Genomic DNA, 25,625 nt, shown 5'->3' with positions numbered 1-25,625 from the left:
CTTTCCACTTTGTTTCAAAAATTTTTTTTTGCTGATTTATTAGTCTGAAAATTTATTAATTTTTCTGTAAGAACACCTTTTTCCATTTGAGCTCTTTATTAGCAATCTTTATACAATAAGACTGCAAAATCATGGAAAGTACGTATTGTGAAGCCAGATGGGACCAGTGCTGGGTTAACCTGTAGCTGTGGCCCTGGCCTCCCACGTGGGCGCCACTGTCCTGGCTGCTCCACTTCTATCCAGCTCCCTGCTCATGTGCCTAGGAAAGCAGCAGGAGATGAACAGCTCTGGCTGTTGAGACAATCTGGGGAGTGAACCAGCAAATGCAAGACCGCTCTCTCTGCCTCTCCCTCTCTCTGTCTGTAACTCTGCCTCTCAAATAAATAAATTTTTTAAAAGAAATCAGAGTATAAAACTTTTGCACCAAAGTAAACTGATCTTTTGATTCTGTTTTCCTTGAACGTTTTGAGGCTCCTCGTGCATCTCAGTGGTTGCAGGGGAGGGAGACCTCCTCACCTGCCCTGGACCCTCAGGTGTGGACGTGGGCTGGATGCCTGTTCTGAGCAGGGTTGGTCAGGAATCCTAGGCCAAGAGGACTCTGCCGCTGACCTCTGGGTGGGGCTGGGAAGACCCTGGTCCTTTGTTGGGCTGAGAGCATCCGGGTGTTCCTGAGCCACATTTGTTTGTAAGCATCAGTTGTGGTGGTGACAGCCTGGACTGGGGGTGGGGGTACAGACTCCTCCCCCCTGAGGGGCAGATGGCAGCCAGAGGGAGAGCGTCCACCAGGGCTCTGCTCAGCAGGTTGCCTGGTCACAGCTCAGCCCACCAGCCAGGCTGATGCTGGCTACAGATGGCAAGGAAAACTTACGAAGTTGAAACAAACCCTGTGTGTACATGTGTGTGTGCACACATGTGTATATGTGTCTTCTCGTTTTTCATTTATTTTTCAAAAAGGAGAAACTAGAAAACAGTTCTTAACACTGTTTCCTGGAGAAGATAACCCAGAGAAGACAAGCTCTTTATCCTAACACTGTCAAGGTCAATAAATTTTTTTTATCAGACTCTACTTCTGAGAAAAGAGAACGATAGAGCGGAGTCTTTGGGTAGCAGCAAAGACCCAGGTTGAAGAAGACTGGATAAAGAAATTATGAGATATGTACTCTATGGAATATTACATAGCAGTAGAAAAAATGAAATCTGGTCATTTGCAACAAAATGGAGGAATCTGGAAAACATCAAGCTGAGTGAAATAAACCAGTCCCAAAGGGACAAATACCATATGTTCTCCCTGATCTGTGACAACTAACTGAGCACCTAAAAGGAAACCTGTGGAAGTGAAACTGACACTCTGAGGAACAATGACTTGATCAGCCCTTGTCCTGACTGTGGAAGAACAGCTGATATTTTATTCTTTTTACTATTTTCTTTTTCTATTTAATAGCACTGGTTGAACTCTTTATTTAACACAGAATTATTCTTAGGTGTGTAAACTCAATTGAAAATTGATCTCTGTTAGAAATAAGAGTAGGAATAAGAGAGGGAGGAGATGTACAATTTGGCACACACTCCCTTAGACTTACCTCTAAGGGTGAAACTAAAAACTTGCCATGGGACTCCAAATCCCATTAAGTTGGCAGGTACCAATGCCATCTTACTAGTTAAAGTGATCAGTTTAAGTTCATAACTGATCATAAACATAGGATTAGTTGTCAGAGGGATCACATAAATAAGACCAGTGTCTGCTAATAATTGATAGAATTAAAAAGGAGAGAACAGGCTGGCACCGCGACTCACTAGGCTAATCCTCCGCCTTGTGGTGCCGGCATACCAGGTTCTAGTCCTGGTTGGGGCACCAGATTCTGTCCCGGTTGCCCCTCTTCCAGGCCAGCTTTCTGCTGTGGCCAGAGAGTGCAGTGGAGGATGGCCCAAGTCCTTGGGTCCTGCACCCCATGGGAGACCAGGAGAAGCACCTGGCTCCTGCCTTTGGATCAGCACGGTGTGCCGGCCGCAGCACGCCGGCCGTGGCAGCCATTTGGGGGTGAACCAACGGCAAAGGAAGACCTTTCTCTCTGTCTCTCTCTCTCACTGTCCACTCTGCCTGTCAAAAAAAAAAAAAAAAAAAAAAAAAAAAAAAAGAGAGAGAGAGAGAGCGAGCGAGCGAGAGAGAGAACAATCCAACATGGGAAGTGGGATACACAGCAACTCATAGAATGGCAAATGCCCTAAACAGCACTCTGGCCTCAGAATCAGCCCTTAATGGCATTTGAATCTGGCTAAAAAGCCCATGAGAGTATTTTAGGCATGGAAAGCCAAGACACTGTGGTAAAAAATGACCAAATGAAAGATCTCTGTGAGTGAAATCCCAGCAGAAAGAACGGACCATCAAGGAAGGAGGTACCTTTCTCTGAAGAGAGGAGAGAACTTCCACTTTGCTTATGGCCTTGTCAAATAATGTTGGAGTTTGTGGACTCAAGAGGCTTCCATAGCCTTGGCAGCTCTTAGCAAGAGCCTCAGGTGATTACTGACATCATAAATAAGAGTGTCAATTGTTAAATCAATAGCAGGAGTCGCTGTGCACTTGCTCCCCATGTAGGACCTCTGTCTTTAATGATCTGTACTATACAAATTAATGGTAAAACTAGTCTTCAAATAGTACTTTATAATTTGTGTATCTGTGTGGGTGCAATCTGTTGAAATCTTTACTTAGTATATTCTAAGTTGATCTTCTGTATATAAAGATAATTGAAAATGAATCTTAATGAAGAATGCGATGGGAGATGGAGTAGGAGATGGGATGGTTTGCAGGTGGGAGGGTGGTTATGGGTGGAAGAACTGCTGTAATCCAAAAGTTTTATTTTTGAAATTTATATTTATTAAATAAAAGTTTTCTACCAAAAAAAAAAAAAAAAAGACCCAGGCTGAGACACCTGCGTCCACACCAGAATGCCCGGGCTGGATATCTGGCTGCAGCTCCTGATCCGGTTTCTTCCTAACTCAGACCCTAGAGGCAGTGTTCATGGCTCACATATGGGGTTTCAGCACCCACATGTACTTTGTGTTACCTGTTGTCTTATGGCTTAGATATTTATGGAAAACTAGTTTGAAAGCACTAGAAATAACTAAGAGGTATGACCTGTGCGTTAACAAGAAGTGAGACAGTGACACAACAGCATCAGGATAATTTCTATTTGAGGAAGAAATCCTTGGTGGCTTGGTGAAGAGCAGTCATGTGAGGGCGCTGGGCAGTGGTCCTGGGGAGCTGGGCGGGGGCGGGGGTGGCTGTGTACTTCCCTCCTGCTGGAGCTCTTCAGGTCCTGGAAGTGTTTCTTACAGAAAATCTGACCTTGGCCGGGGCACTCCCTCTCCCTCTCCCTCTCCTGCCTGATACTCAGGGCAAAGGCTGGGTTGCAGGCTGAGATCAGGGTCCAGGTGGTGTCATCATGGGGGCAGCTGAGAGTCCAAGGCCCTTGGCAGCTCTTTCTCACTCTGAGTTGTCTGCAGCTGGGGCTGGGGTGAGGCTGGGGGAATGGGAGGGCTGGGGTAAGTGCTGGGGTGAGGGGTGGGGAATTGGAGCGATGGGGTGGGGCTGGGGTGAAGTCTGGGGGAATGGGAGGGATGGGGGTGAGGGGTGGGGAGTGAGATGGAGAATCTCTGCAGCTCCAGGCCCTCCCTCACCTAGGAAGTTCCTGCAGTCAGGAGGTGCAGGGCTCCTGTCCTACTGCATCTGCTCCCAGCTGTGACAGGAGCTGCAGGAATCTACTGTGTGTAGCTCAGATCCTGACACTAAATAGCCATGGACTAAAATTTAGTTTCTTCTGTGATTTCCTGAAAGTTCCCTAATGTCTCTCAGCCTTGGGATGTCTTGGTGCTGGGCAGGGACAGGTGGTAGCTGAAAGGGAGGGGCTGAGGCACTGTGAGCTCTAAGCAGGTTGTGCTGCAGCCACTCCCAGGGCAGCTGTGGTGCTGTCTCCTGCCCTGTGCTCCTGCTGACAACAGGGAGCGAGGTCCACAGGGCAGGGCACTCCCTGCCCAGGCTGCTTCTGCAAGCTCTCACTGTAGATGGTGGAAGGAGACGCAGGGGCTGGCTCTTCTGGCTGGGAGGTCCTGGTGGGCCCCAGGGCCAGGGCCCCTGCAGAGGCTGCTGCACTGTGCCAGCTCTGCTGCTCCTCTGGTCTCCTGGGTGCCCACTGCCTCCTGGATGTCAGGTCTCCTGGGCCCCAGCAAGGACCTGGAAGCAGGGGTTGTGCGCTGAGATTTGCAGTCTGCTGGGGTCTCTGTGGCTCTGAAGTTTCTGGAGCTGCTGAATGTTAGACCCTGCAGGAAGTCACAGCTTTCCCAGCTGGGAGGAAGGAGGAGCAGGTAAGCTGGCTTGAAGACGCCTGTGGGGGAGGAGGAGGAAGGCAGGAGCAGCTGGCTGGGTAGGAGGCTGAGAGTGTGGTGGGGCACAGGGCAGGGGAGGGGGCGGCTGAGGATGTCTCAGTCCAGGGAGACCAGGACAGCAGTGAGCACTGAGCCTTTATTCACTTCCCTCACTTCTGCTCCTCAGTGTCTGCTGGGACCAGGCGCTCGCTTTCTTTCTTTCTTTCTTTCTTTCTTTCTTTCTTTCTTTCTTTCTTTCTTTCTTTCTTTCTTTGACAGGCAGTGTTAGACAGTGAGAGAGAGAGAGAGAGAGAGAAAGGTCTTCCTTCCGTTGGTTCACTCCCCAAATGACAGCTACGGCCAGTGCGCTGCGCCGATCTGAAGCCAGGAGCCAGGTGCTTCCTCCTGGTCTCCCACGCGGGTGCAGGGCCCAAGGACTTGGGCCATCCTCCACTGCCTTCCCGGGCCACAGCAGAGAGCTGGACTGGAAGAGGAGCAACCGGGACAGAATCCAGCGCCCCAACCGGGACTAGAACCTGGGGTACCAGCGCCGCAGGTGAAGGATTAGCCTAGTGAGTTGCGGCACCAGCCTTTCTAACCTCACAGGGTGACTGCAGTGACACAAAGGCATGGACCCCTCCCTGCACTGGGTGGGGGGGCTGCTGTTACCTCCCCCATTTGCTGATCAGGACTTGAGTCCAGGAAGGCCAAGGACCTCGCTAGCAGTGGAGTCACCCAGAGTGGCCGAGCCTGCAGGGAGCCTGGCAGAGAGGCCCTAGAGTCCGTCCTTCCCAGGACCTAAGCTGCCCCCCCCCCCCCATAAACAGTGCATGGGTCTTTCTCTGACCAAGGCTCATTTTCTCTTCTCTGTGGCCCTGCCTCCCACCAGAGTCATTAGCTGCTCACACAGAAATCTTTGAATGCAGAGAGAGTAAGGATTCGCAGGTCAGCAGGAACTGGCCCTGGGCACCTGCTGAACCAAGGGCCAGGACCTAGGTGCATGCAGTAAGAAGCTGGGGGTGGGGTCAGATTTAGGTGAACGCTGCAGCCACAGATGCCACAGGTGCTGGGCCCCTGGGACGGGCAGCACAGGCTCGGTGAGGAGGGGTCTGTCTCTGACGCTTCTCAGGGGACACCCAGGTCACCACTGGAGGTTGAAGAGCTGCAGGCAAGCAGGAGATGGTACGTCCTTCAGGGTGAGTGGCCTGAATCAGGGTCCTCTGTCCTGGTGGGGTGGTCCTGGGCACTGTGTGCATAGTGCATGGTTTCCTCCGTGGGGCCCCTGGGGCTGAGAAAGAAGAGACCTGATTTTCCAGGTGGAGGAACTCATTCCGGGTGGGAAGAGGGGGGGCTGTTTCCCCCAGGCTGCCCTGAGGGTTCTCTGGCACCGCAGTCTCCCCAGAAGGGCTGGTAGAGCCCCGGCCCAGCTGTCTGTGCTGTCGGGATCCTGTGGGTCCCAGGGTGCTGGCGTGCTGAGGCTGTAGGGAGGGCTTTGCTGCTGTGAGGGCTGACGGGAGGACCCTGCCCTGCTGGTGCTCTGGGGCTGACCTGCCTGCTGGCCCAGGCCTCCTCCTCCCCGCCTCTCTCCCCAGCTCTGAGGACATGGAGCACGGCTGCCGCCCCTCTCTGCTCTGCAGGCTCCCCTCCCTGCTTCTCCTCGCCCAGCTGCCCACGTGGGGCTCTGCAGGTGAGTCTGTCCCTGTCCCTCCCTGGGGTCTTCTTCAGGGAGTGAGTGGACCCCCAGCCCTCTCAGTCAGGATGGGATGAGATTTGTGGGGGCCCAGGCTCTAGAAAGGCCATTACTCCTCATTAAAAATTTGCTACCAGTCACTCACCAATAAAGTGAGCATATAGGATCTTGACAATTTCTTAGTTTTTTGGGTATTTAATTAATTGATTAATTTTAAACAAGATTTATTGATTTATTTGAAGGGTAGAGTTACAGACGGAGAGAATGAGAGACAGACAGATGTATCCGCTGATCTACTCCCCAAATGGCTGCAATGGCCAGGTCTATGCCAGGCTGAAGCCAGGAGCCAGGACCTCCTCTGGATCGCCCATGTGGGTGCAGAGAGCCAGGCACGAGGGCCATCTTCCACTGCTTTCCCAGGTGCATTAGCAGGGAGCTGGATCACAGAAGTGGAACAGCTGGGACATGCTCAGTGTCCAGTTGGGATATGGTGTCATAGTGTTGGCTTAACCTTCTAGGCCTCAATGCTGGCCCTTTCTGGGGGTGTTTTATTGTCAAGTATCAATAATTTGAAAATGCCTTTCCTGCAGTTTTTGGTTTCTCTGCTCTTCTGGGGTTCTGAGCACCCATTTATTTGTCCCCCACAATTTTAGTAGAATGCAGACTGTGTGTTAGGCTCTGCCCTGTACACACAGCAGGCATTGCTACCTGGGGTGCCCAGGCTCTCCTTCCAGCAGGAGACAGGCCTGTGTCTGTGAGAGGAGATGAGTGGTGGGTAGTGAGGGAGGCAGGGAACGTGGATGGCATGTGGGCAGCAGCCATGTTCAGTGAGGCGGGCAGTGTAGACGGTGAGATGGGAACAGAGATTAGGAGGAGCAGGTGAGCTGTGAGGATCCCCAGGGAAAGACAATTCCACAGGGGCAGCCAGTACAGAGCTGGCAGTGTACTGGGGGTGAGGAGCAGCAGAGGGAAGCGCTGCCTGGAGCAGAGGGCGCCTGGGGAGAGAAGCAGGAGATGGGGTCTGAGTGTGCTGGGGTCCACCTGCTGGGCCTGTGGGACACTGGGGAGGGGACTGGGGAGCCAGAGGAGGGCTCTGGGCAGAGTAGGGACGTGGTTTAGCTCATGTGCTGAGAGGATCACAGTGTGGGGTGGGGAGGGAACAGCCAGGTGCCTGGTCTGTTGCCATCTCTGGGTGAGAGATGACGGTGGCTGGGCCAGGATGGAGCAGCACAGAGCTGAGGGGGGCTGTTCTGGGCCATGGCCGCTGGTCCTGCAGAAGTGTCCTCCTGTGACCCTGTTGCCAGGCCTCAGAGGGACAAGGACAAAGATGGAGTGCAGGGCTGGCTCAATTTTATCCTTCAACCAGAGGCATTGGAGCTTCTGAAAGGGATGGAGACAGCTTTTTTAAAAAATTTTATTGATATAAAGAGAACGGATTTCATGCATTTTGCAGACACAGTCCTAAGGAGACAGGTTTATGGCAGAAGGCAAATTTGCATGTAAGTGCTCCTAGCATTCAGTGGAGGAGAAAACTACAGACAGAAACAACAAACTTAGGGGTCGAGGTGGGGAGCTTCCTGGTGTGGCTGAGTGACCCAGGAGCTCTGAGGGAGCCCCCCAGGGTGCTCTGTGCTCAGTTTCCAGGCCTGTCCTCCCCCAGGCCAGGTTAGGGTCATGGAGGTTCATGACCAGGAGAGTCAGCTCCCTGGGACTGCTCACAAACACTTAGACATTGTTGGGCCACCCCAGACCGAGTGAGTCAGGAGTTCTGGGGGTGGACCTGTGATCTGGGTTTTACAAACTGTCCTGTGGATTCTGGGGCACACACAAGGTGGAGACTCCCTGTGTAGAAATTTCTTCATGGGACAGCCTGGGGCCAGGGGCCAGGCTCAGGAGGGCGTCTGTGACATCCGTTCTGGGCCACAACCTGTGGTCTGAGGATCTCATCCAGATTCAGAGTCATCACTGCTCAGTCCCTCAGCCTGGGGGTCACCTCTTCCAGCACCTGTTCCCGGTCTGCCTGTTCCTCCCCCGTGGTCTGTGTGTCTCTGCCCCCTGCCCGTGTCTCTCAGTCCTCAGTCTGTTCTATGTCCACAGATGAGTTCCAGGTGATTGGCCCCTCAAAACCCATTGTGGCCATGCTGGGTGGTGATGCCACTCTGCCCTGCTACCTGTTGCCACCAATGAACGCCGAGGACATGGAGCTGCGGTGGTTCCGCACCAAGTTCTCAGAAGCGGTGTTCGTGTATTGGAACCGCCGGGAGCAGCACAAGGAGCAGATGCCCCAGTATGCAGGGCGGGTCTTGCTGGTGAGGGAACTCCTCACCCAGGGGCAGGCTGCTGTGCACATTCAGCAAATCCGGGCTTCAGACAACGGGAGCTACACCTGCTTCTTCCAGAAGGGAGGACGCTATGCAGAAGCCATTCTAACACTGAAGGTGGCAGGTTGGTGGCTTGATCTGTGTTCTACATCCACACCTTGGGAGTATTGGAAACTCACGTAATTAAGCCTCTCGTTTTACATGTGTGGGAAAGACGGCTCACTTGCTCAATCTTTGTTTCTTCAATAGAAATCTCACATATGGAGCCCTAGTGTATGCCATGCCTTGTTTTGGGTACCAGAGACTCATCATTGAAGCAGATTCTTGCCCTGTGTAGTTTATGATCTAGAGGCTGAGATAGAAAAAGCAAAATAAATGACTGGTTGGATGCTGTTAGAAGGGGATAATTGCTAAAGAAAAAACCAAGAAGACCAAGAGTGACAATGAAGGGATCAGGATACGGGGTGGGGAGTGAGGGCAGCCCCTGGTGTTTCATGGGGATCAGGTGGGGCCTGCTTGTCTATCTCAGCACGGCTCACGGGAAGTAGGTGTCTCACCAAGTGGAAATCTGGGGGCACAGAGTTCAGAGCAGTGAGGTACCCAGAGAGAAACCCTTGGCATGGGAGCAAGTCTGGTGTGCTCAGGGCATTCAGGGGGACACTGTGGTGAGTGTGAGGTAGTGATAGGGAGATGCAGAAATTGCCAGTAGGACTTCAATAAAGAGATCGGTATTCCTGGACTAGCACTGCCCACACTGACCAGGAGAAGGTCATTCGGTATAGACACTTGTGCTGGCCCCTGAGTACTGTGGTAAAAATCCCAAGAGCCCCCTGTGGACTGGAATGTGAGCAGGCAGGGGTCACACAGCACAGCAGCCATGGCCATTCACAGTGAACCAAGTAGTCCTTGCACTGGGTGTGTGGTCCATGAGGGGCACAGATCCTGGGGTTTGGGGGGAGGCAGGGGGAGGAGTGCAAGTGCATCCCAGGTCAGTGCAGGTGCTGCGTGCTGTGTTGGGGTCTGCATGCAGGAGGGGAAACTTTAAACAGAGCAGGGGTGGGAGTACTGACTGAGGTGACTGGGAGGAGGTGAGTAGTGGGTGAGCAGAGGGAGGTGTGAGAGCAGTTCTGAGGAGGAGAGGACGGCTGTGTGACCTCAGACCACAGTGGCTGGGGGCAGGGGCAGATGTGGGGGCAGTCCAGAAAGCAGACCCAGCTGAGTGAGTGGATCTGGGACACAGAGAGTTAGGAGGGGGAAGCGGTGACTGCAGAGACTCCCAGGGGATTGCACTGCTGTCTGTTCTTCAGTGGGAATATTGGTAATTGTGTGTCAAGGACGCTTTCCTATAGTAACTGTATAAAAAGCCAGGAAATCTCAGTGGCCTGTGGCAAAGATATTTATTCAATATGGGTATTGAGTAATTTAAACTGATCTGGGTTGGATTTGCTCATACATTGTTGGTTTGGTTGTGGAACTAAAACCAAAACCAAGGTTCTTTCCCAGAAATCCTCTTTGCAAAGGAACTGGAGAAAGAGAGCACTTTGGTGAATAAAAACCAAACCAGAACACATTACACATCACAGGAAATCCATTAAAATTTGCAAAGACAGAAGTAAATGTTTTTTTTTTTGTGTGTGTGTGTTGCCAAGCAGATATATTATGCATTACACACACATTTTTTTTTTTTATTTTTTACAGGCAGAGTAGACAGTGAGAGGGAGAGACAGCAGAGAGAAAGGTCTTCCTTTTGCTGTTGGTTCACCCTCCAATGGCTGCCGCGGCTGGCGCACTGCGGCCAGCGCACCACGCTGATCCGAAGGCAGGAGCCAGGTACTTATCCTGGTCTCCCATGGGGTGCAGGGCCCAAGTACTTGGGTCATCCTCCACTGCACTCCCAGGCCACAGCAGAGAGCTGGCCTGGAAGAGGGGCAACCGGGACAGAATCCGGTGCCCCGACCAGGACTAGAACCCGGTGTGCCGGCGCTGCAAGGCGGAGGATTAGCCTAGTGAGCCGCAGCGCCGGCCTTTTTTTTTTTTTTTTTGCAGGCACAGTGGATAGTGAGAGAGAGAGAGACAGAGAGAAAGGTCTTCCTTTGCCATTGGTTCACCCTCCAATGGCCCTGCGGCTGGCGCATTGCGCTGATCTGAACCCGGGAGCCAGGTGCTTCTCCTGGTCTCCCACGCAGGTGCAGGGCCCAAGCACTTGGGCCATCCTCCACTGCCTTCCCTGGCCACAGCAGAGAGCTGGCCTGGAAGAGGGACAACCGGGACAGAATCTGGCGCCCCGACTGGGACTAGAACCTGGTGCGCCAGCGCCATAGACAGAGGATTAGCCTAGTCAGCCACGGCGCTGGCCATGCATTACACACATTTTAAAAAGTCGTATTTAGCTTTATGCAGCTGGGTGTTTGCTTCACACCATGGCACCCAAGGGCAGAGTGGGCATGGGAGGAAGTAGCAGATCTTTGAAGAGAATGGAGAGCCCTGAGTTCCACCTGTGCCTCATCCTGGGGCCAACACCATCACTGCCTGTGACCTTAGTCTCCTTCTCTTCAGTTCCTTCGTTTGGGGCCTCGATGGCCCTGGGCTTCAGTCTGGCAGTGTGTGGGGCCAGCTGTCACTCTCTGAGCTCCTGGCATGGGCAGCCTTCTCCAAGGATGGGGCCTTGATGGGTGGGGTGGGGACCTCACGTGGAGCAGGGCATGCAGAGCACCTCGGGGTGGATCCTGCTGACAGCCACCGGGCAGGTGCTCAGCTGCTCCTCCCTCCCCGTCTGGTCCTGCTGGGATCTGCCCCAGTCTGGGCCCCTCACCCCCATGGGTGAACGTGTGGGTCCCTGGTCCATGGAGAGTGTGGTGCACCAGCACAGAGCACAGTGAGCAACGGCAGCGCTGGTTGGTGATGCAGTGATGATAGCCACTGATGCGGCCCCGGCTGCTGGGCCCTTGGTGGCTCCTATCAGGCTACCTGGCCCCTGTTCATGGTGTGATGAGGGCCCAACATGATGGTCTACAGGGGTCTGAAGTGTAGGGTTGTTGAATAAATGGCCTAGAATATGAACAAAAGTTTTTTTATTTTTACTCATTTGAAAGACAAGCAACACAGAGACAGAGAGATCTCCCATCCACAGATTCACTCTCCAAATGCTTACAATAGCTGGGGTGTGGCCAGGCTGAATCCAGGATCCCAGAACTCCTGAGTCTCCCATGTCGGTCTCAGAGACACAAACACTTGATCCCTCACCTGCTGGTTCCCAGCGTGCATATCCAGGAAGCTGGATTGGAAGCAGACGGGAACTGGAACCCAGGCACTCAGATATGGGATGTGGGCATCTCAAGCGTTATGTTAACTGCTGCACCAAATGTCTTCATCCATATTTTCAAGATAAACCATTAATCCTCAAATAACAAGACTTGAAGCAGATATAATACCTGCTTACCATGCAGAGCTCACCCTAAATGGACCTAGTAATTGTAGTGGCCATCTATCTTGGTTAATAGGCTTTATCTGGAGGGAAAACAAACTTCTATTTTTAAAAAATATTTATTAATTTTATTTGAAAAGCAGAGATACAGACAGAGAGAGAAAGTGGGAAGGAAGGAGGTGGGGGCAGAGACGGAGAGAGAGAGACAGAGAATTTTTCTTCCATCTGCTGGTTCACAAATGGCTGCAATGGGCCTGAGCCAGGCTGAAGCCAGGATCCAGGAGCTTCTTCCGGGTCTCCTAATAATGCAGGGGCCCATGTATTTGGGCCATCTTCAGCTGCCTTCCCAGGCACATGAGCAGGTAGTTGGATCAGAAGTAGAGCAGCCAGGATTCCTACAGGTGCCCATAAGAGATGCTGGGATGGTGGTCAGAGGCTTAACCTTCTAACCTCAGTGATAGCTTTACTTGTCCTATTTTTATAACTGAAGTAATTTCACTTACTGAAGTGAGGTTCTGATGCTTCCACAGAAAGGAGGAGAAAGTAGTAGTCTCTTTATAAAATATGTAAATTTAAAATATATAAAAATTTATAAAGCATACAAAAATGTTTTCATTTCAATGTGTTATCTCCCAGGTCCCTGAGGAAGACATTCCTGGGTCATTAAGCTGACAAAATGCCTATTTGCTTTTCAAGATGATAATATTTTAATGAAGAGAAGCATTTATAGTTCCCAGTGTTCTAATGTTAATGCCCTAAGGAAATGGAGGAGAGGGGAATTCCTCTTATTTTCAATACGGAGAATGAGGTCTTACTTCAGTACTTACTGTTCTTGCAGTCAGCTGGGGAGGTCACCTCGTGGACCGTGCCTGGGTGTGTTCCCATTCTTGACTGTGGGCTGCCCTAGGACAGCATCTCCCAGAGAGGCTGGGTGACCAGCAGAGTCCAGGAGTCTCATCCTGCAGTGGCTGCCCCAGGCCTGTCCTTCCTAAGGCAATGGCAGAGGCAGAGCCAGTGACACAGTGCTTTTCAAATCCCTCCTTAAGTCCCATGGACTGGTCTCCCATTGGCCACAGTGAGTCACATGACCAACCTCAGAGCCAGAATGTGAAGGAGCTAAAGGTGGAGGGCCAGCTCCCCTAAAGAAGGATAAAGTACACGGGTATTTAATTCTCAATTATCACACATAGGTCACAGTTGTGAACTCAGTTCTGGAATTGTGAGTTTCAGTGTCTGTAAGGAAACCTGACAGAGATAACTCAGGGTGTGGATATGAGGGCAGCAGTGGGGACAGGGTTGTTGACTGGTGCAGTATTGGAAGTGATTTACAGAGAGAGGCAGTGGGAATCATAGCAGGTGCCCCAGAAGTGAGTGAGGTGAGGGGATTAGAGGTTCAGGATGGAGTCCTGGGGTCAAGTTCCTGCTCCTGGTTTCTCTGGGCTTCAGTCTTCCTATCTGCAGAGTTGAGGAGAAAGCCCCCTACTCTGTGCCCCCATGGATCCCAGGGCTCTTTACCTCCTTCAGGCCACGCCCTCCCATGGAATCTCCAGAATGGAACACAGTGACTCCCCTGTAGCTGTGCCACACCCAGACCCTGCTGAGGCCCTGGGCCAAGTGGTCCCCAAGGTCTCCACAACTCCCCTCTTGCAGGCATGGGCTCTGCCCCTCAAGTGCACATTGAAGGGCCGGAGCAGGACGGGGTCCGCGTGGTGTGCAAGGCCTCGGGCTGGTTCCCGAAGCCCCAGGTGCAGTGGACAGACCTCAGTGGGAAGAAGTTCCTGGAGTTCTCTGAGGCCCATGCCCAGGACACAGCAGGGCTGTTCAGCGTGGAGGTGGCTCTGGTGGTGAGAGACAGCTCTGCAGGGAGTGTGAGCTGCTCTGTCCTCAATCCCATCCTGGGCCAGGAGAAGGCGATGGCCGTGTCCATCCCAGGTCAGTGCTGCTTCTCATTCCTGGCAGGGCTTGGGAGGTGGAGCTGGATCCCTGAGTGTGTGGGGTGGGCCTGGGTGCTCCCCTGACTGGGTCTCCCCCTGGGCCCCAGAGCCCTTCTTCCCACAGGCCTCTCCCTGGAAGGCAGCGTTTGCTGTGATCCTGACCGTGCTGGGGCTCCTGCTCTTTGGGGCTGGCTGCTTCACCAGGAGAGAGCTCTCTGCAATGTTGCTGGAGAGGGAGAAATGTAAGAATCTTGTCTGGATTAATGTTCTTAGCAGCAGGAAGTGGAGAAGCGGCTGAAGCCTGTGAGTAATGCAGGACAGGGGCCAGGGCTGGAAAAAAGTTGGTTACTGAAAAGGACAGTGCATAGGACTGGAGTCCATGGGTGCAGCTCTCTATGGAGATCCAGGGTCCCAGGCTCAGAGCAGGTGGCTTTGGCGACCAAGAGAGGGCACCTGGAGGTGTGGAGGTATGGATTGATCTAGAATAAGAACTTTTTCAGGATTTGGAAGATATTTTTTGAAAGTTCTTCAGGCACACTGTCTTTTAGTTTCTTGGAGATGAATGTTCATGGATTTTTTCTCTCTTTCAGATGAGCTCCAGAAAAAAATCGGTAAGCACTGCTCCCCCTCCTGAACTCTCTGTGTCCCTTTGTGGAGGACTGTTGCTGTGGATTCATTCCTGAGAGGAGGAGCGTGGAGGGGGCAAGAGGCATGGAGTCACCACACAGACCCTAGGAGTCTGGTGAAAGCAGGCCTGAGGCAAGCAGCCTGCAGGCTTGTTTATTTCAGTTGCTACAGCAGCTTATATATCCAAGGCAGCCAATCTGATCAAGGGGCGGTCTATGCCCTCACCAATCACACCCTGTTGCCAGGCAGTTTCCAAAGCCATACAATCACAGCCTGTTGCCAGGCAGTTTCTGTTGCCAGCGGCCATCTTAGCATGGCCTTCTCATTCCACCAGATTTTTTTTGAAAGTTCTTCAGGCATACCGTCTTTAAGTTTCTTGGAGATCGATGTTCATGGATTTTTTCTCTCTTACAGATGAACTCCAGGCAGATCTAGGTAAGCTCTGCTCCCCTTCCTGAACTCTCCATGTCCCTTTGTGGAGGACACTCTGGGTCTCAGCTCACCTGTTCCCTGTGCTGCTTTTCAGATCGGAGGAAGACAGCTTACCTGGTTGGTGAGTGACTCTCCAGATGTCCCCTGGTCCTGTCCCACCTGTGCCCACCTGTACCCTCCTTGTCTGTGTTCAGGCACAGACATGTGGACCCCTCATTGGTGCAGCAGTGGCAGTGGTGGTGGCAGAACCCTGCTCCCTGGGCTCTCTCACATCTGGGTGACTGTTTGCAGTCTGTGCTCCAAGGCCTGTGAGCAATGATGGGCATGGAGTCTGCCTGTATCCTGAGTCTCCTTCCAGTCCTGCCTTTGCCCTATATGAGAATTGTTAGTGTTTTAGCCCCCAGTGCTCTAGCTCTTGGACTGCACCAGAAGGCATATGCCAGAAGCTGTGAGAGTTCAAGACAGGAGGGAGTGGAGCAAATGGGATCATTGAGTTTGGGAGTGTGATTTCTGCCCCTCCCTCTCTCCTAAAACACCTCCCAGGGGGCGTCATTCCTCTCTTGTTCCTCAAAGATGCTGGTAAAAAAATGAATGGCAGGGGACAGGGCTGCTGACCACGTGTGGGGAGGTGATGGGTTGAGCTGAATGCTTCTCAGAGTAGGGATGCTTCTCTTTAGAATATTTTATTCTGCAGAGTTGTTACCGTGTAGCCTGTTAAACATCTGCCTGCAATTCAGGCATCCTATATGAGGGCTGGTTAATTTCCCTGCTGCTCTACTTCTTCCAACTCCCTTCTGATGCTCCTAGGAAAGCAGTGGAGATGGACTAAGTACCTGGGCTCCTGCACCCACATGAAAAACAAGGAAGAAACTCCTGGTTTTTGCTTTGCCCTGATCCAGCTTTGGCCGTTGGGGCCATTTGGGGAGAAAACCAATGGATGGCACATTCCCTCTTTCTATCCCTCTCTCTCTCTGAATTCTGCATTTCTTTTTATTTTTTAAGATTTTTTTAAAAAAATTATTTATTTGACAGATAGAGTTACAGATAGAGAGAGAAAGAGAGAAAGGTCTTCCCTCTGCTGGTTCACTCCCCAAATGGCCGCCATGGCCAGTCCTGCGCCGATCCGAAGCCAGGAGCCAGGGGCTTCCTCTTGGTCTCCCATGTGGTTGCAGGGCCCAAGCACTTGGGCCATCCTCCACTGCCTTCCTGGGCCACAGCAGAGAGCTGGACTAGAAGAGCAGCAACCGGGACTAGAACCCAGTGCCTATATGAGATGCCGGCACCGCAGTTGGAGGATTAACTAAGTGAGCCACGGCGCCGGGCCCCTGAATTCTGCCTTTCTAATAAATAAATATATCTTTTTTAGTAAACATTTTCTCAGGGAATGTTTGTCCCCTTAGAATCTGGTGTTGGCCTTATATCCATGTTATTTCTTCTTCCTGCTTTAATTTTTCCAATATCCCTGCCAGGAAATGCTATACATTAATTAATTGCTATCAACTTGGAGTAATTTGCTCTTTTTTCACTATTTTCACTCAGTTTTTGGTCCTAACCAATAGCACTGAGGGTCCAGTGACACAGGAGTCTTTGTGGGTTTTGAGGCACGGGGCAGAGAGCTGACACCCAAAAGTCACCAGCAGTGGGGCAGGGGTGCAGCTCAGCTGTCCTGCAGCTTCCTGATCTGTGGTCAGGGAGTTTCCCACAATCCTCTGCTGTCTGCACCTGCAGGAGGCCCCTCCTGTGCAGCCTCTCTCCTCCTGCAGAGTCTGACCTTCAGCACAGAGGGCAGGCGAGGGCTGAGCAGGTGGTGTGGCTGTGGTCTCACCAGGGTGTGTTTCCTTTCAGCCTGGAGGAAGGCGCAGCTGTATGGTGGTAAGTGACGCTGATGTCTCCTCTGCCTCCCTGCCCTGCCTCTGCCCTGCCCCTTCTCTACCTGTGGACTCAACTCCAGATGGGCTGGGCGTCCTGCTTTCCTTGTCAGCGTTGTAGCCTCTATGGGGATACAGCAGGGACTCCTCCATGGGACCACAGCTCTGCTTTCATTCTGGGCCCTTTGTCTAAAGCAGGTGATGGTTAGGGTTAGCAACACCTTCTTAAACCTCTTGTTCAACTGACCCTTGTCATTGGCAGGGTGACCACAGAGAGTTCAGGTGTGAGGAGAGCCTGGGGCAGGGCAACCACGGTGTAGATCAGGAAGTGCTGGTTTCCAGATGACTCTGGGAACCACGTTTCACTGCTCAGGACTCAGATTATATTAAAAGGAACATGGGATCTATATTCTTATTACCCACAAATCCTCCCTTTATGACCCACTTTGGTCTTCCTGGCCCTGGAATATGGTCTTCTCTGCTTCTTCGTGCTCTGACCACTGTGCAGCCTGGGTTTCTTCCTCTAAGCACTGGTGGTTGCTGAGGAATTAGCTACTCTGAGTAAATGTTCCAAATCCAGGAACAGAGGCTTTGGGATGTTTGTGGACAGATTCCTGGTTTGGGTTCTCTGGTATATATGAAATTGTGTGCAACATTTGTGTACTCTGAGTAAGATTAGAAAAGCTTAAAATGTATTTGATATGGGTGGGTTCTGTGGTGCAGCAGGTTAAGCCACCGCCTGAAGTGCCAAAATCCCATATGGGCACAGGTTCGAGTCCCAGCTGCTCCATTTCTGATCTAGCTCCCCACTGATGGGCCTTGGATAGCAACTGAAGATGGCCCAGGTGGTTGGGCCCATGCCCCCATGTGGGAGACCAAATGAAGCTCCTGGCTCCTGATATTGGATCAGCCCAATTCTGGCCATTGTGTTCATTTTGGGAGTGAACCAGTGAAAGGAAGGTTCCCCCCACCTCTGCCCTCTCTCTCTCTCTCTCTCTCTCTCTCTCTCTCTCTTTGCCTTTCAAATATAAAAAGAATTCTTTTACAAAAAGTATTTCACATGCAGAGAATGCGAGCAAGAGTGAGAGTGAGTAATATTCTGTCTCCTATTTTGCTCCCTAGCTGCTAGCAACAGCCATGGCTAGGCAAGGTCAAAACCAGGAGCTGGGACCTCAATCCAGGTTTGCACATGCATGTCAGCAACTCAGCCTCTCAGTGCTGCCTTAGGATCTCCATTGGCCAGAAGCTGGAGTCTGTAGCCTGAGCTGGGGATTGACCCAGATTCTTCAGGGTGGCGGGAGTTTTAACCACTAAGCCAAATACCTGCCATGTCTTTAAATAATATATATATATATATATTTTTTGAGTAAGAGTGGGGGGGGGAGGGAAGGGGAGACAGACAGAGAGAGAGAGAGAAAGAGAGAGAGAAATTCTCATTGGCTGTTCCATTCCACAAATATCCGCAATGGCCAGGGAGCTTTTTGAACTGTGCTGGAGCCAAAGTCAGGAGCTGAGAACCCAATATTTGTCTCCCACATGATTGACAGGAACACAACTTGATACATAATCTGCTCCAAGGATGTGCTCTGGCTAGAAGCCGGAATTAGGAGCTGGAGCTGGGAATTGGACCCAGGCCTCTGACATCAAATGCAGACATCTTAGCCCCTGTCTTTGCTGGAATGCCAAATTCCTGCCCCTGAGTAGGGGTATGTATGTGTGTGTGTGTGTGTGTGTTTACAAGAACAAAAAATGTAATATGTGATTGTTCACTATGATTTTCTCACACCTCAGAAGAATGCTGTATTCGTTAACAGCTCAGGACCTTGTTTGATTTTATAGGGTGATATATGAAGACTGGAAAAGGAGAAACATAGAAAGGTAGAAATTGTTACCTAGAGAAAGATGGCAAGCAAACCATGGGAGAAAAGAACATGTGGGGAAGAGAAGAGGAGATGAGGGAGAGAGTGAGTGCTGTGCAGGTGGCTCAGAGTGACTGCGGTGGCTGAAGGCCCAGCCCTGGTGTTGGAATGTAGGAGTGTGCGGAGGGTTTACAGGGCTTGTGTGTGTGAAATAGAATTGATTCCTGGACACCTTGTAGGTAAATTTCAGGAAAAAATCTAAAAATTAAAGCATCTTGAAGTTAGAGAGAGAGAGTGCGTGAGCACTTGCACCCCCTGGTTCATTCCTTGAATTCTTCAACCATTGCTGGTGCCACCTCAGTCTATAATGGGAGGAAGTTAGAGTCCAGAGCTGGAGGTAACTCTGGCATGGAGCTGATATCACACAAGGAACTGTAAGAGGTTGGATGGCAGCCCACATAGCTGCAGCCAGAGGTCAGGATGCTTGTGTGTAGGCTCTTACGATCAGTGGAGCAAACCCGGCAGCTCAAGATGACCGTGGATGCAGACCTTCACATCCCACTGCAACTCATGGATGCTCCTTCACTTCACAAATAATGCTCCAAAGTGGGATGCTGAGGGACTCCTGGTCATTAGTGACAATACATACTCTTGGGGCTGGTGCCGTGGTTCATTTGGCTAATCCTCTGCCTGTGGTGCCAGAATCCCATATGGGCACTGGGTTCTAGTCCCTGTTGCTCCTCTTCCAGTCCAGCTCTCTGCTGTAGCCCGGGAAGGCAGTGGAGGATGGCCCAGGTGCTTGGGCCCCTGTACCCGAATGGGAGACCAGGAAGAAGCACCTGGCTTCTGGCTTTGGATCGGTGCAGTGCCGGCCATGGCAGCAATTTGGGGAGTGAACCAACGGAAGGAAGACCTTTCTCTCTGTCTCTACTCTCACTGTCTATCAGTCAAATAAATTAAAAAAGAATTAAAAAAAATACTCTTATAGACAGGATAGCATTTGGTAGGCTGGCTATCTCATTCCAACACTTAAAATCTCTTATACAGCTGGGAAAGTAATTTAGTTGTTCTAATAAATCAGACAAATCTCCTTCCCTACTATCCTCCTCTCCATAGTTTGGTAGTGTCAAGAAATTCAGAGGCATTGGGTCCTTTGTGTCAGCTCAGACTTTGGGAAGGTTCTCAAGCTCCTAGGCAAAGGTGACCAGGATACCAGGGTGACTGAGGAGAGAACAGAGACCTGTACATGAAGCCACTTTTCATGGGGGACTTGGCTGCTTGCAGCTTCTTGTTAAGTGGGGATGTAGCATAGACTCTGGGGGCCACAATGGAAACCTTCCAGTTCATTAGCAGCCCTGGAAGGCCACCTTCACTGTTTCAAATTCCTACTCAGTAGAAGGAGCTTAGGAACACGAGCTTTAAAAGCCTAAAGGCTTCAAGGATAATGCAGAAAAGGTAACCCACCTGGCAGAGGTTTTTTAAGCAAAACATTTTACAGTTTATCCAGGGGACTGAGTATGAAGGAAATGATGGAAGATCAGGAAACCTTAGCATTTCCAGGTCCTGTGGCTGCCCTTAAGGGTGATGTGGAAATGCTGAGAAATCTGCAGAGGTTGGAGTAATCCATGTGAGTGAGTGTGATGATGGTGGATCAACTGCTGTGCTTAAAGCTGCTGCACAAGGTCACATGGAGTCTGCAGTGGTTCATTACAGAGGAGCAGACAGTGACATCACCACAAAGCAGGGGACCCAGTGATGTGGCCACGAGGCTTGCCCATCTGGCAGCAGTGAAGCTGTTAAAGAGGCTACAGAAATATGATATAGAGGACGTGAATGAGATTGATGTGAGATTTTTTTAAGACATGATGTTGAGGGAAGCACTGATGCCAAGGATGATTGATATCTCAGAGAGTTGTATAAAACAGATGCCAGAATGAGAGTGTATAAGAAAATTGTAGAATTGAACACCTTCTGGAAATTGTTGTGTGCAACTAGTGACACTTGGGACAGAAAACAGAAGAAAAGTTAAAGCATTTTATTTGACAACTAATGTCAGTGAAAAACAAGTAAATGAAACGCTCATTCTCTTCCAGAGGTGACATGGACCAGCCCCACCATTTTATGTGATTCTGTTTCCTATCAAGCAAATCAACCAAGAAGGCAATGCCAATTTCTTTTCTTTTCTTTTTTTTTTTTTTTTTTGACAGGCAGAGTGGACAGTGAGAGAGAGAGACAGAGAGAAAAATCTTCCTTTGCCGATGGTTCACCCTCCAATGGCCGCCACGGCTGGCGCGCTGCAGCCGGCGCACCGCGCTGATCCAAAGGCAGGAGCCAGGTGCTTCTCCTGGTCTCCCATGGGGTGCAGGGACCAAGCACTTGGGCCATCCTCCACTGCACTCCCTGGCCACAGCAGAGAGCTGGCCTGGAAGAGGGGCAACTGGGACAGAATCCGGCGCCCTGACCGGGACTGGAACCCGGTGTGCCAGTGCTGCAGCCCGAGGATTAGCCTATTGAACTCGGTGCCAGCCGCCAATTTCTATAAATACACATGTGCAGGTGTGGATGGTGGTCACAATCTTATCACCACAGGAGAAATGCATTTTACTTATTACTGTCAACCTTCTAATCCTGTGCCTGTGTCCACTGCTCCCGTGCTGCCTTTCCCGTGCCAGGCAGGTAAAGATCTCTCACCGAGGACTCCTCAGACTCTGACTGTGGATGGAGCCTTTGCTTTGGTCAGCACCTGCCTCTCTCCTGCCCAGGGATGAGCATGGAGGTGGAGGAGATGCAGAGGCCTTGGGGAGGTCGGGGAGAGGCTTCCTGTGCTCTCCTTTTAGTCCTTCCAGGTGCTCATGCTGGGGAGGCGGGGCTCAGCTGGTCCTTCAGCACCTGTGTGGTCAGCTGGGGAAGGGCAGGGCAGGTCCTGTGTCATCACTGGGGGCAGTGTTGGCGACTATGCTCCATGACAGTAGAGTTCATGGTCTGGGTGACTTGGTTTGAATGGGAAATTGATGCACTATGTGGCTTTTCCTCCTATCTAGACCTTCCCTTGCCCACTGGTTCTCTTGGCCCCTCTAAGTCCCTCCATGACCCACCACAGTGCATGGGAATTTCTAGGTCATGATTTTCCCTGTGCAGGTGACAGGAGTCCTCATGCTCTCTCAAGACACCTTCTCCTGCCAGTTCCCCTCCTCCATGCTGGGCGTAGCTCCTGAGCACCCGTGATCACAGCAGGTATCTGTCTGTTGCCATAAGAAGACCTCAGCTGTGGTGGCTTCCACCGCACACTGACTGTCTTACAGCTCTGTAGGTCAGAAGTTGGAGACAGGACTCACTGGGCTAAAACACATGCAAGTCTTTAGCCCCTCTGCAGGCTCTTGTTTCTCCAGCATCGGAACCCACTTGCACACCTGAGTTCATGCCCCATTCCTCTGTCTTGAAGCCAGATATGTAGGCATCTGTCAGACTCTGGTCAGCTCCTCATATAAACTTCTCTGGCACACACAGGTTGGCAGGTTCTGTGCTTTCAGGGTTCCCATGATTAGATTGGGCTCACCTGGATCATCGAGTGAATTATACTACTTTTAGGTACTTAACCTTTATCCCACCTGCAAAGCTCCCTTTCCTGTTAGGTGACTGAGTCATAGCTTCTAGGAATTAGCACACTGATATCTCTAGAATCATCCTCCAGGTTCATATCAGCCAGTTGTAGCCGCCTCTCTCCACCTGTGGCTTTTAGGCAACTTGCAAATTCAGCTCAATCAGTGATTTTTAAAAAAGTTTTGGAAATGACAAGCTGGAGCTGGGCCAGTCTGAAGCGAGGAACCAGGAACTTCTTCCAAGTCTCCCATGCAGGTGCAGGGGCCCAAGGACTAGGGCCACCTTTTACTGCCATACTCGGGCCATCTCTACAGGCCATAGAAGAGAGCTAGATCACAAGTGGAGCAGCTGTGATTCGAACTGGTGTGCCCATAAGGGATGTCAGCACCACAGGCAACAGCTTTACCTGGCCCCTATCAGTGCTTCTGATGTAAATGGAGGGGCTGGAAATGTTGATCACCCCAGATTATTCTTTTTTTTTTTTTAATATTAACACTGCAGTTAGCTTGGGATGAATGTGCTACAAAGGGTAGCACCAGTCTTTTTTTTTTTTTTTTTTTTTTGATAGGTAGAGTTAGACAGTGAGAGAGAGAGAGACAGAGAGAAAGGTCTTCCTTCCGTTGGTTCACCCCCTAAATAGCTGCTATGGCCAGTGCGCTGTGCCGATCCGAAGCCAGGAGCCAGGTGCTTCCTCCTGGTCTCCCATGCGGGTGCAGGGCCCAAGCACTTGGGCCATCCTCCACTGTCTTCCCTGGCCACAGCAGAGAACTGGACTGGAAGAGGAGCAACCAGGACAGAATCTGGCGCCCCAACCAGGACTAGAACCTGGGGTGCTGGTGCCACAGGCAGAGGATTAGCCTAGTAAACCACAGTGCCGGCATCCCCAGTTTACACTTAAGAAAACCTAGCTTCATGATGATTTGTGTCTAAGGATGTGAGAAGCATAACTGGAGAGTGAAATCTGGGAAACGTGTTTTCTGTTTGGTCAGTGGCCAGCCTCTCTGTCTCTGGTGTCAAGCTTTATGCATTGGAAAAGACTGCTGTGTGTGTGTGAGGGAGTGAGTGTGTGTGTGTGTGTGTGTGTGCAGGACACAGTCCATCAGATGAATGTCTCCCACACATTTCCCACATCACTGTTTCAGAAGAGCAGGTGCTGGGCTGACCTGTGCAGTCTGTGCAGACCCCTCATACGTAATGTGTGTTCTCTTGTAGACTGGCGGAAGGAACGGTTCCAGGCCTGTGAGTGACTTTGTGTGCTCCCCCTGTGGCCCCCATGGCTCTGGCCTCTGCTTCAGTTCTCTGTGCTGGTACAGATGCTGGTGGTGGGGTGGGGGCTGAGGTGACAGGAACAAAGCCAGGCTGGTTGTCAAGGTCTCTGTCACACCAGTTACCCTCAGAGATGTCCTCCTCCTGCTTGGAGGCCACGGGCCTGCATCCCAGGGCCCTACCTCAAGGGCCTCCCCGCTCCGCCATGCAGCTAGGTGGGTCTGGGGGTGGTTGTGCATCCTTACTGTGGGGCAGGAGGGAACTTGGCGTGATTGGAAACTCTCTGTGCAGGGTCTGTCACTCTGAATCCAGGCTCTGCCCATCGTAATCTTATCGTCTCTCCTGAAAGGAAGAGTGTGAGCTGCCAGGCCGTCCCTGAGAGCTCTGATGACATCTACAGTGTGTTGGGCCTTGAGGGCATCACATCAGGAAGATGTTACTGGGAGGTGGAGATGAAGAGTGGAAGGTTCGGCGACTGGGTTCTGGGGGTCTGTATGGAGCATGTGACAAGCACAGGCTGGTGTAGAGGGTCTCCAGATGAGGGGTTTTGGGTTGTGAGTTCATTTTACAATAGATACCTTGCCTGGACTAAGTCTCAGCAGCTTCTAACCCTTAGGCAGCATCCCCGCAGGGTGGGGATTTTCCTGGACTACAGTGAGGGGGACGTCTCCTTCTACAACATGACTGATGGCTCCCACATTTTCTCCTTCCCCCCAGCTTCTTTCTCTGGAACCCTCTATCCATGCTTCATGCTTCGGGGAGACGTGACCCTGAGCATCTGCCCCACAGAGGGGGGATTTGAGGGGCTCCCTGTGCCCATTAGCAAGTCTCCTTCTTTGGAGGAGGCTGGGAGGCCCCCAGGGGAGGGGCTCAGCTCAGGCTCTGGAGTGGATGGAGCTCCCCCAGGGGCTGAGTCTCCATTGCTGCCCTGAGCCCCACAGGGGCCCTCACTGCCCCGACTCCTCAGTGAGACTCTTGCTGGGGCTGCAGACTCCTGGAACAAAACCTCTAGGGCAAGTCCTGGATGGCCCAAGAGCTTTCTTGCCTCATGATTATGAGAACTGCTAGCTCATGCCTGTGTTCAGACAGCAGAAGATGCAAGTTCACAGCTGTTTGAACTGATTTAGGATAGGATAATTTTACTATGAGAATTTGTTTTTTTTTTTCTTCAAATACTTTTTATTGATTTTTTAAATTATCTTTGGACATGGATTGGATTGAAGTCTGAATTACTGTGCCCAAGAAAGCAGAGTTTAATGATCCAACTTGAATCTGAGCAGAGGGCCTACAGGTTGAGGAGGGCCCCCAGCTCTGTTCTGGGAGGGTTTGTTCTATTTGACAACAGAAGTTGGCCATCTGAACATTTCCATGGAAATGAGTGACTGATGGATTTTTAGGGGATCAGTATATAATGGTCTCCTTCATTTAATTCCTTTCCTGGACGAAGAAACACACATAATTTTCCACACTGCAGTAACTTTCTGTTTCCAGTGAACAAACTGCTGTGTTAACTCAGGGAATCTAAGGGGAGGGCTTGGAGTCCCTTCTGTGTCAACACTGCAGCTGTGGGAAGAAGAGAGCTGCTAGCAGGGTGGCAGTGGATCCTGAGTAAGATGAAGACGAAGACGAGAATTTCCTGATGCAAGTTCAACTGCAGACAGCTCTGACCGTGAGCGTGGTTCTAGTTACTCAATGCATTACCTCTTTATGATGCAAGTCCAGTTGTCACAGTGAGTGGAAAACCACAGCAAACAAAATGAAGCAGGACTGTTGAGGACTCAGATTCTCCCAGCAAGGAGACGTCCATTCTTACTGATAAAAAACTTTGACTAGGAAGTGGCTCTTGGAACAGAGGTCCGATGCTGGTTGAGACCCCCATGTCCCATGTTCGAATGCCTGGCTGGGTTCCCATCCTGATTCTATTTCTGATTCTCACTTGCTGATAATGCACACTCTGGGAGGAAGCAGTGATGGCTGAAATAGTTGGATTCCTGCCACCCATGTGGGAACCTGGATTGAGTTACATGTCTCTGTCTTCAGCCTTGTCCAGCAACTGTTGTTTGCATTTGGAGAGGGAATCAGTGTCTGGAAGATCTCTGTCTTCATTTCAAATAAAATGAAAATAAAAAACAAAACTATCTGATTGGCTATCAATTCTGACTGAGGGTGACAGACATGAAATGGGAAGTGGAAGAAGGAAGTGGGGGATAGCACCTCTGGCCTTGTAACCAGTTATACCAATATG

General features: G+C 51.1%; 3 protein-coding genes and 1 pseudogene across 10 annotated transcripts in view; all 4 read left to right on the top strand.

The window, feature by feature from the left end:
• Nucleotides 1-3,663: 3,663 nt before the first annotated feature.
• LOC100344369 (butyrophilin-like protein 1) overlaps nt 3,664-25,625 on the top strand; it is a 168,446-nt gene continuing 146,484 nt past the window's right edge. For 2 of the 7 annotated variants that reach the window (XM_089334138.1, XM_089334135.1), the window contains exon 1: nt 3,710-4,359. Coding sequence is in view for 1 of the 7 variants with exons in the window: in XM_089334143.1 (XP_089190269.1) it covers nt 5,962-6,046; nt 8,147-8,494; nt 13,445-13,726; nt 13,836-14,026 (906 nt within the window). In the remaining 6 variants the exon portion in view is untranslated. Of the gene's footprint in view, nt 4,360-5,414; nt 5,513-5,951; nt 6,047-8,146; nt 8,495-13,444; nt 13,727-13,835; nt 14,042-25,625 lie in introns of those variants that run through there. The other 5 variants (XM_089334143.1, XM_089334142.1, XM_089334136.1 and 2 more) reach the window with 5 other exon arrangements.
• LOC149126716 (butyrophilin subfamily 1 member A1-like) overlaps nt 14,806-25,625 on the top strand; it is a 50,834-nt gene continuing 40,014 nt past the window's right edge. Inside the window, exon 1 of the mRNA XM_089334186.1 lies at nt 14,806-14,908. Within this exon, the coding sequence (XP_089190312.1) occupies nt 14,821-14,908 (88 nt within the window). The 5' untranslated portion in view covers nt 14,806-14,820. The remainder of the gene's footprint in view (nt 14,909-25,625) is intronic.
• LOC149126720 (butyrophilin subfamily 1 member A1-like) lies at nt 15,106-25,515 on the top strand. The gene is made up of 4 exons (XM_089332401.1): nt 15,106-15,116; nt 16,361-16,659; nt 23,327-23,353; nt 23,672-25,515. Exons 1-4 carry the CDS (start codon nt 15,106-15,108, stop codon nt 24,310-24,312), a joined length of 978 nt encoding a protein of 325 aa, XP_089188527.1. The 3' UTR covers nt 24,313-25,515.
• On the top strand, nt 18,923-22,603 carry LOC108175827 (ankyrin repeat domain-containing protein 42 pseudogene; annotated as a pseudogene). The gene is made up of 2 exons (XR_016233505.1): nt 18,923-18,948; nt 19,744-22,603. The product of XR_016233505.1 is annotated as an ankyrin repeat domain-containing protein 42 pseudogene (transcript).

Source organism: Oryctolagus cuniculus, chromosome 5 (assembly GCF_051225735.1).
Source record: "Oryctolagus cuniculus isolate XC-2025 breed Fujian yellow rabbit chromosome 5, ASM5122573v1, whole genome shotgun sequence".
Taxonomy (NCBI): domain Eukaryota; kingdom Metazoa; phylum Chordata; class Mammalia; order Lagomorpha; family Leporidae; genus Oryctolagus; species Oryctolagus cuniculus.
Note: the sequence above shows the minus strand (reverse complement) of the source record. Positions and strands in the feature narration are given on the sequence as shown.